Source organism: Vicugna pacos, chromosome 2 (genome assembly GCF_048564905.1).
Source record: "Vicugna pacos chromosome 2, VicPac4, whole genome shotgun sequence".
Taxonomy (NCBI): Eukaryota; Metazoa; Chordata; class Mammalia; order Artiodactyla; family Camelidae; genus Vicugna; species Vicugna pacos.
The window spans coordinates 91273311-91286584 of NC_132988.1; the positions used below are offsets into that span (position 1 = coordinate 91273311).

The window sequence follows — 13274 nt, forward strand, 5'->3', positions numbered from 1 at the left end:
GACTGAAGAATTTCTCCTCTCTAACCCCCGCAACACACACACACAAACTGCCACCCCCCAATTTCTTTTCAAAAGCCAGGACTTATTGGCAAATTATCTGGGAGGAAAGTGGGAGGGAAACATTTCAATGCAAAATTCAGAACTGCTTTATAGAAGGAGAAGTGTGGGGAGGTTTGTTATCATTTATTTCCTCCACTATATCATTCAATTTCAGCTGTCTCACGTCTCAGAAGAAGCTACCCCATTTCTCACTTACATGCCTAAGAAACATCTCCCTGGCATCTCATTCTCTCTCCTTGTCTTTCACCAGCATTTCATTATTTCTTAACTGTCCCTCTCATGCTTGTCTCTCTTTTTCTTAGTGATCCACGTGTCCTCATTTAGCAGTTTTCAGAAGCCAGGGAGAAATGCTGCAAATAATGTTAAATATGATTAATATCTTGAATTCCTTGAAATATGACATGCATGAGTTACAATGAAACCTCTTTTATTTCCCCATGAAATGCTTTTGCATAATGAGAAAGAAAATGTCCTCTATGCCCTAATCAGCCCTGACAGTTCCTGGACTCCCAAATACTTTTATTTATGGCATTATTTATTTCATCTCTAATAAATGGAGGGGGGGTGCGGAGCACCATCTGAGGAGGCAGAAGGAGAGAGAGATACTATCTAGGGTGGAGAAACACAGAAGCTGATCTGCAAGGAGAGAGGCTTCCAAAGGAAGGGGGATCTGGCAAATGAGAGGCCAAGGTCCTGAACCCTCGGAAGAAGAAAACAGGTCACCTTCCCAAGAGTAAAAGGAAAGCTCTGGAAAGGAATCTAACTTCAGAGAGGAAAGATGATGGTCAGGCATTGAGGAAGCCAAGCACCCAGAATCTGAACGTGGAGAATGAAGATTGAAGGCTTGAAAACCAAACCTGGGAGGGAGTGTGCTGGTTTTGGAGTTGCCCTAGGGGAGGGGTGATTTGCTCCCAAGAGTGGCTGGGAGAAGGCAGGACAATCCACGACGAGATTTGAAGACATCTCTAGCCCATGGGATCCTCCTCCAAACCACAGAGGCTCTTCCCTCATTCAAACAACTGCTGAAATTGTGTGTCCTCCAGAAACCCTGGCCTGGTGGTCCTAGATGCACTGAGGAACTGTCTGGGCAACGCTGGAAGCAAGAGCGTTCATACTATCTTGGTCCTACAAGCACATACACATATATATCAAATGACATTGCTGAGGGTCACCATCCCCAAAGGAGATATCAGGTCATGTTTTTCCCTCAATTGCACGGAGGTCTACCTGCTACAAGAAGTGAGAATTTGAATACCTGGGTACATCTGTACAACTCAGCCATACACTTGAGTATATGACTTTGGGCAATACCCTTGAAGTGCCTTGGTTTTCTCATCTGTAGAATGGGGAAACTAATTCTATCATGCCCTCTCCGTACCCCATAGTAAACTAACCAAATAATGTGAAACCCCAATTCCTTGTGTGCTCCTATGACAGTATGAGCTGGAAGGCTACGAGCTGGGTATAGGCAGAACCCCTGGGCGCGCAAACAACTCGCAGCGACCTGGGTCAAGGCCGTCTAGGTATTGTTTTCAGAAGGTCGGGGGAGCAATTCCTGACCGGCAGAAGAACGGGCTGTAACATCTACCCGAGGCATACACGCACTCCAGCTACCCCGCCCCGTCCCAACTACTACCAGTCCCTCAGTGCGGCCCCGGGAGTTTGGGGTCATGCAGGGGGCGCCAAGAGCTCCTTCCTGAAACTGGACCCCGCCCACAGCAGCACATCTGCCGCTCCGAAGTCTCGTCCCGGCTGGAACCTCGCGCTGTTACCAGCGCGCCCTCCGGGTCCCGGCTTATCCCTTCCCTGCCCCCCGTCGGAGGCGCACACTCGACCGGGCGACCACGCGGGCAGCAGCGGCGGCGCCAGGCTCCGCCTCCGCCCCCATTATCATTAGCAGATATTACCCTAAACACTTGCTCTTTACCTCCTTTCTCCCTCCAGGCATTGGCGAGGCAGCCTGTCAATCAGCGCTCTGGCGGCAGCCCCCCGCGCAGGGGCTCGGCGATGCCAGCCTTCGCGACAGGCGGCAGTGGCGGCGGCGACGGCGGCCACGGCACAGACACCCATCCTCCCACACGCGCGCACACGGGCACAGCCGGCGGGCGGGCGGCAGAGGCACCCTCGGAGCCCGGCGCCCGGCGCGGAGGGGGCGTGGGACCGGGGACCAGCCCCGAGGCGCAGGATGGAGGAGGAGATGCAGCCGGCGGAGGAGGGGCCCAGCGTCCCCAAAATCTACAAGCAGCGCAGCCCGTACAGCGTCCTCAAGACGTTCCCCAGCAAGCGACCGGCACTGGCCAAGCGTTACGAGCGACCCACCCTGGTGGAGCTGCCGCACGTGCGGCCGCCCCCGCCGCCCTTCGCGCCGCACGCCGCGGTCTCCATCAGCAGCAGCGAGCCGCCGCCGCCGCCGCAGCAGTTCCAGGCGCAGAGCTCTTACCCCTCCGGGCCCGGCCGGGCCGCCGCCGCCGCCTCATCGTCGTCTCCATCGTGCACGTCCGCCGCGCCCCAGGGCCACTTGAGGACTCCGGCGCCGCCGCCCGCGGCCCCCGCCGCCTCGTCATCCTCGTCTTTCGCCGCCGTCGTCAGGTACGGCTCGGGCCCGGCGGCCGCCGCGGGCAGCAGCAGCACGGGCGGCGACGGCGCCAGCCTGGAGCTCAGCGCAGGTACCAACTCTTGGGCGCAACTTTCCGTCCCGCCACGGCCGGGGGGAGGGGGGCGGCCCGGGAAGGAGATGGCGGGGACCGCAGACTCCCTCCCGCGCGCAGGGCCGGGCGTGAGGGACGCGCGGGGAGAGCGGGGGGCGCGCAGACCGGGCTGAGGGAGGGTCGGGGCGTCCGAGCGCACCCCCGAGGCCTCCACGCGCGGGCCGCAACTTCTGGAGGATTCCGCGCCGCCGCCTCCACCGCCGCCGCGTCCTGTGCTTCCGACGGCGCGCGCGCCTCTTAACAGGTGGCTTCGCCGCTCGTATCCCGCTTGGCGCCGAGGAAGCGCGGCGGTGGCGATCGGCGGCCGAGACCGTTCGGGAGGAGGCCGGGGAGGCAGCCTGGCGCCGGACCGCGGCCCGGGAGTAGGGCGGGCGGGACACCCTAAGGTGACAGCGGCGGCCGCTCCGGGAGAAGCGAGCGCTACTCTGGAGGTTCTCAGGGCCGCCCTCCGCTGCTTCACTTTCTCCCCCACTTCTTCCCTTTATTTCCCTCTCCTCCATTTGTTTTTTCCTCCTCTTTACTTCTCGCTCGCCTTCCCGTCCTCTTTTTCCCTCGCTGTGTCGCGGTCCATTCTTACGGCCCTCGGGCTGTCTCCCTCCTCTTTTCCTGAGCGCTTTTCCCGGGAGCGCGCTGTCTGCGTCTCCCTGCTCCTCTTTCCCACACACCCCGGAGTCTCAGCCCGTGGGTGTGAGAACGCCGGGCGCCTCGGCACCAGCCACGCGGGTGGAACGGGGGCTCGCCCGGCGCCGCCGACTTCGGGCGAGGAGACGTCCGCCCCTCCCCCCGCCCCGCCGCCGCGCCCTGCAGAAGTGCCCTTCGGGGAGAGCCCCCACCCCGGGTACGAGACTCCCTGCCGGCTGCGGGGGGCGGGGGAGGCGCGCTGGTGGGGAGGCCGCCGCCTGAGGCCTGCGCCCCGGGGTGCTCCCTGCTCCCTTGAGGACGCGCAGCAGCGTTTTCCCGCTTCTCAGAACTAAAAGTTCCCGGTCGGGCCTTTTATGATACGTTGAAGCTCCAAAAATCCTGCATATCGGTGAATCCAAGGCGCTTTTTTTTCCTAATGAGACTATGAGCGTTGTCTTGAAATGAGTTATAGATGCCTAAGCTCCTGTTCTGTTGTTTGTCAATATTTTGACACATGAAGGATTGGTTTTGAGGCAGAAAATCTAATTACAGTTTATAGTGAAGACTTGTTCTGTCACATCCCTCGCTGATTTGGAGATGTTGGAGGGCTTTCGCCGGGGTTCTTAGTTGGATGTTCTTATTGTTTGTGGGGTGTGGTTTTATTCTGTTTTTATATTCCATTGTGTTTTTATATTCATTTTTAAGCTACCCTACTTCTGTTTTCCTCGTTTTTCATTTGTTTTCTCCCCCTTTTTAGTGAGGTTTGTGTTCCTTCTGGGTTTGGGGTTTGATTTTCTTCTATACTACTTGTTCATTTCTTGTTTATTTCCCAGCTCTGCCTTTTCTTTATTTTTGTCTTGTCCAGAAGTTTGGGTTCTTTTTCCATTTTCTATATTTTGCTTACTCCTTTGCAAAATCTCAGTTCCACCACGTTCACTGGGGCTTTCCCCCTCTTTATCTGCCCAGTTCAGTCTTTAATCTCATCTTGCTTTCTCCTTTCAGTCTTTGCTGTCTTTGTTTTACATTTTTAAATAGGATATAAAATTTCCCCCCTCTCATTTTCCTCCATAGTTTTAACCTTGCTTTTTCTTTCTATTTTTCCTGTATTACTCCTTTTTTCTGCACCAGTCACTTGCTGTTCTTTTCCTGGCCCCTTCTACAACGGCAGTTCCCCTGCTCTTTCATCCAGGACTTTTTGTTGTTTTTCTTCTTACCTTGTCCTGAATGTTCTCTTTCAGTATTTTTTCTAATGTCCTGTTTAGTTTATTTTGTCTGTGTCCCCAGGTGGAAATCCCATCACAGAATCCGAAAGGGGCTTGTTGATGCCCCTCAGACTCCCGATATTTCTTATTTCCTTTTATTTTCAGTTTTTCTTTAGGAGAGATCGTAGAGAGGTAAGCTTGGTAGCACCAAGGGCAGGATGCCGTGTGGTTTTTGAAAAACTAGGAATTGGATGGTAGATTTCTTCCATACAGTGAGGAAAATGGTCTTGGGGAGGGTGGGGGGGAACCACAGTACTAGACATCATGAATTGTGGTCATAATACTAATCCCTGAGGGACAAAGCCATCTGACAGGCACAGAGATGTGAGTGGCCATCAGAGGGACAGTCACCTGAAGAGCTGATTGGCTCTTTGAGAAACTAGTGGTTCCACTTTGAACCAATAAGCATGTGTGCACAGAGCCATTTAAGCATACCAGGTGGGGTGTGGGTGGGGGGTTGCTTGTTGCACCCTCACAACAGTGTTTTTGCAGCGTCTCAAGGCCACCTGGTAAACTGAAAATAGTCAAAACATTGATGTGATTAAATGAATCAAGGATGGAAGAGAGATAGCTGAGTGTCCAGAGTAAATGCAGTGAAGAGATGAAAGGGTTGAAGTGAATCTTATTTGCCATTAAGGGCCATAAACCATTGAGAGGAGAAATACTCGATTAAAAATAGATTTTTTTCAACATTATAAAGTCTCCTGAAGAGTATAATTTTCCTTAAAAGGGGTAATATACCATGATTCTAAAAGCATATTTTTCCTCTGTGGGAGGCTTAGAGTTAAAACCCATGTAGATCTTGATATGCAGCCTAAATTTGGCATCAGGAAATGGGAAATTGCATCTTTAAGCAGAGTACAATCAAAAATGAATTACAATAAATCCTATATAATTGCATAGGTCATTCTCTTTAATGAGATTTTATTAACCTGACTGTCAAGCTTTTGAGTCAGGCAGATATTTTATCTTCTTCAACTGATAAAAGTGTCAGCTATAAACCACCATATAAATATTCATAAATCTACACATCTGTGGCAGCCTATCAGCATCATTCTTTTGGACATTAAAAGCATTCTAATTACTTTCTGTCTAGCAGAGCTGAAATGCTGCCTGTTATAGTATGTGCTTGGCAGGCATGATTGCTTTTGTTTGCCATCACAAATAGCAGCATCCTATTTTATATACCGATGGTCCAGAAAATATTCAGGGATTGACTGAGCAGGATGAATATTAGGAAGCACCATCTGGTTTTGATAGCACCAAGTATATTAACTCATCTGTTAATTTTTGACACATCATTGATTTATTTATTTAGAAAAATTGCATCCTGTTTTGCTGTGTTGATGTTTGCCATTAGGAAAAAAAATTGGATGGCATTTTTTTTTAAAGACATACAGTAGTTCATTGATTTAAGACAGGGTGATGCTTCCAAAGATGCTTTCATTTTCCAACTTCTGTTTTCTATGCTATGAAGTCCTCTCATGAAAAGAAGTTATATTAATGTTTTAAGGAAATCATCTATTTTGAACTAGTTGAAATTCCTTTTGGTAGATGTAATATACGGATACATGATAGTATAGGTCAGAAAAATTTTCCTTCTGCTTCTGCATTTTTAATATTAATAAATTTCACCCTTCGCTGGGCTAAAATCAAAAGGTTACCACTAATCTTGACTACTGTGATCTCCCTTCATGGAAACAGAATACTCTTGGGATTATGCTGTGATGGGCAAATTCCATTCAAGGCTTTCTTTACAAAGAAGGACGTTAAAGTAGGGAGTCTGTGTTTGATTGCTGAGTTCCCGTCCCTCTTCATTTATCAGATTTAGCTTGGATTAAACCACTTACATTTTGAAGAATTTCTTGAAATGAATTTTTTAATTAAAAAAATAATCATGGGTTCAGATTATAGAATCAGACTAGGCACAGTTTGCAACATGATATTATCTCTGAACAGATTGCACAATAAAGCTAAATAAATTAGAGAGACGTGGTCATTTTAGAGTGCTCTGTGATTGTGACTTACTAACATTTTATGGTGTTTAATTTTAGAGAAGCTAGGGATAAAGGAGGTTGTTTCAGAGCCCTTATGTAAACTATTGACTTTGTACTTCTCTACCATCACTTGAGGGGAGCATTCTGTGACTAGGAAGGAAAAGTTTTGAAAATTCAAAATACGTGTTCACACTTTGCTCAGTTAAGAATCATGGATTGGTGACCATTTAATTGTGTTCATGTGAAAACAGAACTTTTCTCCATTTCTTAGTGATAATGGGCATCACACAGTACTTGTGTTTATAATTATACTGTCTGGAAAGCTAAGTATTGCTGCTAGCAGTACACATTAAGTGGAAAGATTTGCTGTTTTCCATCAAGTATAATAGTAATATTTTTCATTGCACACTTCAATGTATTGATGTGAAATACTATTCAAATATTTTAAGGTACTGAAAAAAGAATTCAGCTTTAAAGATCACAGTTGCTATTTTTACATATATCAGTTCTGAGAATAAATTCAGAATAAAGCATTTGAAAAAAAACTGTAGGCAAGAGCTGTTTTATGATTATAGTTACTCTCTGATATTCTAAGTGCACTTTCATACATTATCTTCATGATGTAGTGTATTACATAATGATTTTTTTCTCGGCATATTACAAGTTGATCCTTCATTTAAGAAAACAAATCATGCTTGTCCTGAAGTCAGATTTTTTTCCCTAAAAATCTATACCATAATGTGAGTTACCAATATGATTAAAACAACTGAGTGCTCTCTTTAGGACATCGGACAAAATACATTCGAACAGTTATTTCTAGGTAATTCTGTTTTAGCCTTTCCTTTCATAGTTTGCTCCCTTCATCAAGGTTATGTTAAAGGTATATAGGCTGTAAATCAATTGGGACATGCTGATTAAAATGCAAACAGTAAATACAACTTCGGGTCTAGGATGGGATTATAGGATTAAATGAATGAAAACTGCAAGTGTGCTACAGTTGAGACTCCCCAATCAATATCGTCCTTTGATTTTTACTAATAAAAGAACAAAAAGCTAGAAGTAAATAAAAATCTCATACCTTACCCGCTTGTATAGTTCAGCTGTTTACTTCCTTGTTCATTTGGTTTGGGTCATAGTAAGATACAATACGCAACTATTTGAGGTCTTTTCTCCATTAAGATTTGGTTTAAATCATGAGCTCGGTTCTTCCTTTCCACCTGGCTGGGGGCAGAGGCAACATCTCTTCCAGTGTTCTGTGTGTGAAAGATACTTCCCATACCCGCGTCCCTTCTTCTCCAGGGCAGCAAGCCCACTCTGTCTTGGCTGCCGCTCCGGCCAAGTTCCTAGCTCATCAGGCAGCTCTAGCCTGAAACTCTACCTGGCATCCAGTTATTTCTTCAGCACTCAAAAATCACTGTAAAAAACAAGCTTGCGCCCAATATTTGTGGAATGTTCAGACGAGAGTACAAAAGCTATAAACTAAGACACTCTATTCATTTATAAGAGTCTCCGCGTGCATTAGTAAATATTTCTTGAGACACTCTGCTGGTCCTCATCCCCCATCTGCTCATGGAACATGCAGCCTGTAATCCTCTCCTGAACTTCAGAGAACTGGCCTCCAAGTTGACTTGTCATTTTTCCTGAGGGATTTAGGAGCAGTAGCATTTTATAGATTCAGAAGATTGTCAAAAGGTGCTTCCTATATGCTCTGGGCTGTGTCTGTATTCTTATTAAATAGTTGAAAAAGGAGACTTGTCCCACCTTCCCCTGACATCTTAGTTACTAAGAAGCAACACAATAGAGCATGAAGTACCGCAGGGAGCTTTCTGAAGGTTGGCTTCGGTGGTCATCATCCTGCATTTTCTAGAAGAATCAGTTTCTTAGCCACAGCTATTTGATTCGTTGTCCCCCTGGAAGCCCTTGAGCATCTCACCATTTTTCATTTTTAAAGGTTCCTAAGGGGGGAAGAATACAGCTAGTCAACATTTCCAGAGACTGCATGTTGTTGGTTACATTTCTGTCATAAACAATGGACATTGGCATCTAAAATCTATAGTATTTTGTTTGTTGCCATTGTTCTGTGTTGGGGGAGAGAAAATGAGGGGCACCCTCATACCTCTAAGTAAACCCTAAAATGTATCTCTCTCTGGGTATTTACAAACAGCGCCTTCTGGGTGGTGGTCTGGAAAGAAGAGAATGTTCCTTGTAATGGTTACATTTAGGGTGAAGTTTCAAGACCCTTGGACTGACAATATTAAATCACATTTTCACTATGAAGGGGTTTTTTTTTTCCTTTCTTATTTTCTTTTTGAAGTGACCTGATTGTTTTCTGTTTGCTGTTTGCTTTCCACTGATCGACAGTTAACATGCTTTAGAGTACGTTTACGGGGTCTAACTGGCACTCGGCACATGCCGTCGTAGTAGAGGTTTGGTGATTTGATGGGAGAGGCTCTAAGAGGCACTGCTGCTTTTCAGGTGATCCTGATATAGATCAGCCTACATGTTGGTCTTGACAAGAAATCGAAGTTGGCAGACAGATTAAAAGAAAGAAGCGTGAACACAGATGTTGGGTGACTCGGTCTTGCTTTGGGTTTATCATCATCGGCCTCGTAGGCCCATGCGTCGTTTTACCTTAGATGTTTCGCAGTCTCTTCAAAGAAACTTATCTTTCTTCTCCAGTTTGCATCTGGGAGTGACGTCCTCTCAGCAGGGACTGGATCAGCTGATTAATAGCAAGGGCATGAGGGCACTCCAGAAATAGAAGTAATGATTGCTCTCAGCCCTCCTGTCAATGAGGAATTGAGTCTGCAGGGCTGGCTTGGTTCATTAGAATGAGGATATTAATGAAGCCAAAGGTGTAGGTTCAGATCTGTGCTGTCCAGTTCATGCCACGGAGAGGGTGTCTCTGTCCAGTGCCCCCATCGGAGCCCAGCCTTCTCCCAGAGTCTGGCTAGGGTGACTCACCAGGCACCCCATCAGCCACAAAGCCACAGGAAGCTATGCATCCTATTACAAGTGGACTCACCATGTCACCTTGGTGTGTGGCAGAGAGTAAAAAATCCATGTTTTTGACATTTTTTAATGTCAGACTCCAAATGGAGGACATAACTTGTCCTTGTCTTCGCTGACAGTCTCTGATGTGTCTTCTTCTGTGTTTCAGAGAGTCGTATGATCTTGGACGCTTTTGCTCAACAATGCAGCCGAGTCCTTAGCCTCTTAAATTGTGGAGGAAAACTTCTGGACTCCAACCATTCTCAGACCATGATTTCTTGCATAAAGCAGGAAGGCTCAAGTTATATTGAACGGCAGGAACCATGTCCCGCTGGGAAAGGGGTCCACAGTCAGACCTCAGACAATGTAGACATAGAGATGCAATATATGCAAAGGAAACAACAAACTTCTGCCTTCTTGAGGGTTTTCACCGACTCCCTACAAAATTACCTGCTCTCAGGGAGCTTTCCGACTCCAAACGCCTCCTCGGTCAGTGAGTATGGCCACCTGGCGGATGTGGATCCACTGTCAACATCCCCAGTGCACACACTAGGTGGCTGGACCTCCCCAGCGACATCCGAATCCCATGGTCACCCATCCTCTTCTACACTGCCCGAGGAGGAAGAGGAGGAGGAAGAGGAAGGCTACTGTCCTCGGTGCCAAGAGCTGGAACAGGAGGTGATTTCACTGCAACAAGAAAATGAAGAGCTCAGAAGAAAGTTAGAGAGCATCCCAGGTACGCTGTCCTGTTACTTGCAAGCCTTCCTTTCCATTGTCCCATCTGCATGTATGTATGCATGTGTGCATGTGTGTATGGTTTTTGTTTGTCTGTTTGTTTTGGCCAGCGATGTAGAACAGTTGGAAAAACAGCCTTGCAGAGTTTTAGCCTGCCAGTGCTAAACAGAAATTTCAGGATGAGCCACTAGCCACAGTCTTCTTGAGTTTAGGCCAGAAGAATATAGTCACATTAAAAGATGTCTGTATCAATACAGAAGTGGTTCCTAGATGTGGTGCAGTGAGATTGAAGTAGGCCAGGTGCTGTGAGCCTGAGTTTTCTTCAAAAAGTGACCCTGTTTCTTTAAAATAGTTTCTACATGTTTTAAAGACTTTGATATATGTGTTTCATTAGTCAGTGATAGAAATTAAAGTGAAATGATAGCTGCAGAGGCAGGGTTCACATAGTACTATTTCTATTCGGTTAATTTCTGCCCTTTCTTGTTAAGTTTCAATGGCATCGTCTCTTTCTAGCATGCAAACTTCTCCTTGAGGTTAATAAGCAACTGTAAACTGAAAGGAGTAGCTCATGATTTTCCTTATATCTTTAAGTTCATTCCTACATGTCTGTGGCTTATAAAAGATATTAATATCATTAACTAGAACAGTGTCTTCAAACTTTTTGGTTTTGTTTGGGGAGGGGGATAATTAGGTTAATTCATTTATTTATTTTTAGAGAAGGTACTGGGGGTTGAACCTAGGACCTCTACCACTGAGTATACCCTTCCCCAAACTTTTGAATTAAGCAGCTCATTGATAAAAATTTTGGGGGGTAGAAAATCTACCAAGGTACACATCATTGGTTATTTCCATACATGTACTACTATTCTAATATATTATGTTCAGGGTAAAGCACACGTAGTACCTTAAAAACTTTTCAGGCTGATCCGTAAATAGAAGTAGGAATTATGCTCTTTTCCTAACTCGATGTCTTCGCACCACCCAATTTTGTCTTTGTAGCTGATGTAGAAAGAAGGAAATGTTAAAGGAAGCTACCCACTTGTTTATTAGAATTGCCAAATGAGAAATTTATTTTCCTTCTGTCCTTGTATTTAAGAGAATTCCCCCAGATACAGTTTGGCTCAGAATATTTTTGAATTAGCGAGTGCAGCTGTCTTGGAGAGAAGCAAGAGGTGAAGTAAATCCATCCTGTTTTTGTCTTTGAGCCCTGGGGTTAGATGCAGAGTCATGGTGTTTTCCCACGTCAGGCAGGCTCTGACTGCAGGGGAGAGACTGGGCAGGACCCCTAAGAATGCCCTGGAACCAGATCGCAGCTGGTTCCTCCAAGTCAGAGAGGTATGCATCTAACTCACTGGGATTTTATAACTTTCACAGTTTCGTAAATCATGGTCAATTAAGTACGGATTTTACCCCAAAAGAGGACGTTCCATCTTACTCCCCACTCCTCCTTTTTCGTTAGGGGAGAGCATAGTGCGGTAGGGATCAGCCAGCTGCAGAACCTAACATCAGCCATTCAGAACTGTGGGTGAGCGTTTCCGAGTGCAAGGACAGGTGACACAGATGTCCAGAGCGTTACTGTCTAATTCTTAATCCTGAATATTTGGCAAGCCATCTGTCCTTGGTAAACTTACCAACCAAATTCAGGATTCGCTCCACCTCCAGTTCCCTGGATTAGTGCAGGTGGAATGTCTATATCAGAGAGAAATCACTGCTGTCCTGACACTAATCATTGTCCTCTACGTCCCAGAAAGATGAAAATGCTGCAATTTCTTGAGTCCTCTTGATGGTCAGACATTAATAATTGTTGAAGTTGGACTAATGGTCATCACTGTTACTGTAAGGCGTCCCCTCCATCAGCTTGAACCAATGGCCATTGTACATGGAGAACCATGATTGCTTTAAATAACCCATACTGAAACTCAACTATATAGATGCAACTCAGTTTGTCAGTTATGAATAGAAAAAAAAGTGTGAAATGCCTGAAAGATTAGCTATTTGTGATTACTTAACACATGGACTCATTTCCTAGGGACACCTTCATGCTGGGCATCAGGTCGAAAGCACCACTTGAGATGAAAACTTGAATCCAAGAGAGACATCACTGCCCTCTTGCCCTCACCTCTCAACTTCCATCTTTGGCTGTGGGTGGATAACCCATGAATCCACTTTGGCTCTCTGTGACCTATGCATTTGGGAGGGAGGAGAAATCTGTTATTTTTAAATACCCATATGAAGAAAAGTGCAGCTAGTAATACTCCGGTTTTGCACGTAACAAGAGTATTTTGTGAGCAGTAACTTTCCTGTAGGATTTGCGATCAATTTTCCCTAAGCAGTGTTCGTCCTTACTGGTGATCCCAGTAGGCCTCTGTTACCCTGGAGGCGGGTACATTTGCATGGAAGGACCTGGGGCTTTCTTCTAGTAGAATGTGCCCTTGTGTTGTAGGATCATTCTTTTTACAGCCAGCTGGTGGGATGAGCACAAAGGGGAGAGGAGCCCACAGCAGTGAGCAGAGGAAATAAGGTTGAGGAGATGGGAGCACCGGCCGCAGGTCAGAGCCAAGACAGTGTTCCTCATCCCTTCCCTCTCTCTCCAGAGTCGTGCTGCCGAGCAACTCTGAGATTCCTGTTTGGTTTTGTTCTTTCCTGAAATAAAGCATTCATACGTGGGAGCAGTTCTTGATCTGAGAGTTCAAAAGAAATGAGCCTGTTAGTCTACAGGGAAAAGTGCTTTTACTGGGGCAGCCGTCAGGGGGAAAGGAAGGTGACAGACCTACGGAGAGGAAAGAAACGGAAGCACCACCGAGAGGCCTGCCGTTACTGTATTTGTGAAACAGTCAACAAAGTCTTACTGATCATCAACTGCTTGCAGGCAGGGAGCTTCTGGAACGAAGTCTCTAACT

At 46.3% G+C, this 13274-nt stretch overlaps 1 protein-coding gene across 2 annotated transcripts in view; it reads left to right on the top strand.

Annotated features, from left to right (window-relative positions):
* The first annotated feature begins 2245 nt into the window (after window positions 1-2245).
* Window positions 2246-13274, top strand: part of BEND4 (BEN domain containing 4) — a 33664-nt gene continuing 22635 nt past the window's right edge. For both annotated transcript variants that reach the window (XM_072944653.1, XM_072944661.1), the window contains exons 1-2: window positions 2246-2726; window positions 9809-10375. In XM_072944653.1, the coding sequence (XP_072800754.1) occupies window positions 2246-2726; window positions 9809-10375 (1048 nt within the window). The remainder of the gene's footprint in view (window positions 2727-9808; window positions 10376-13274) is intronic.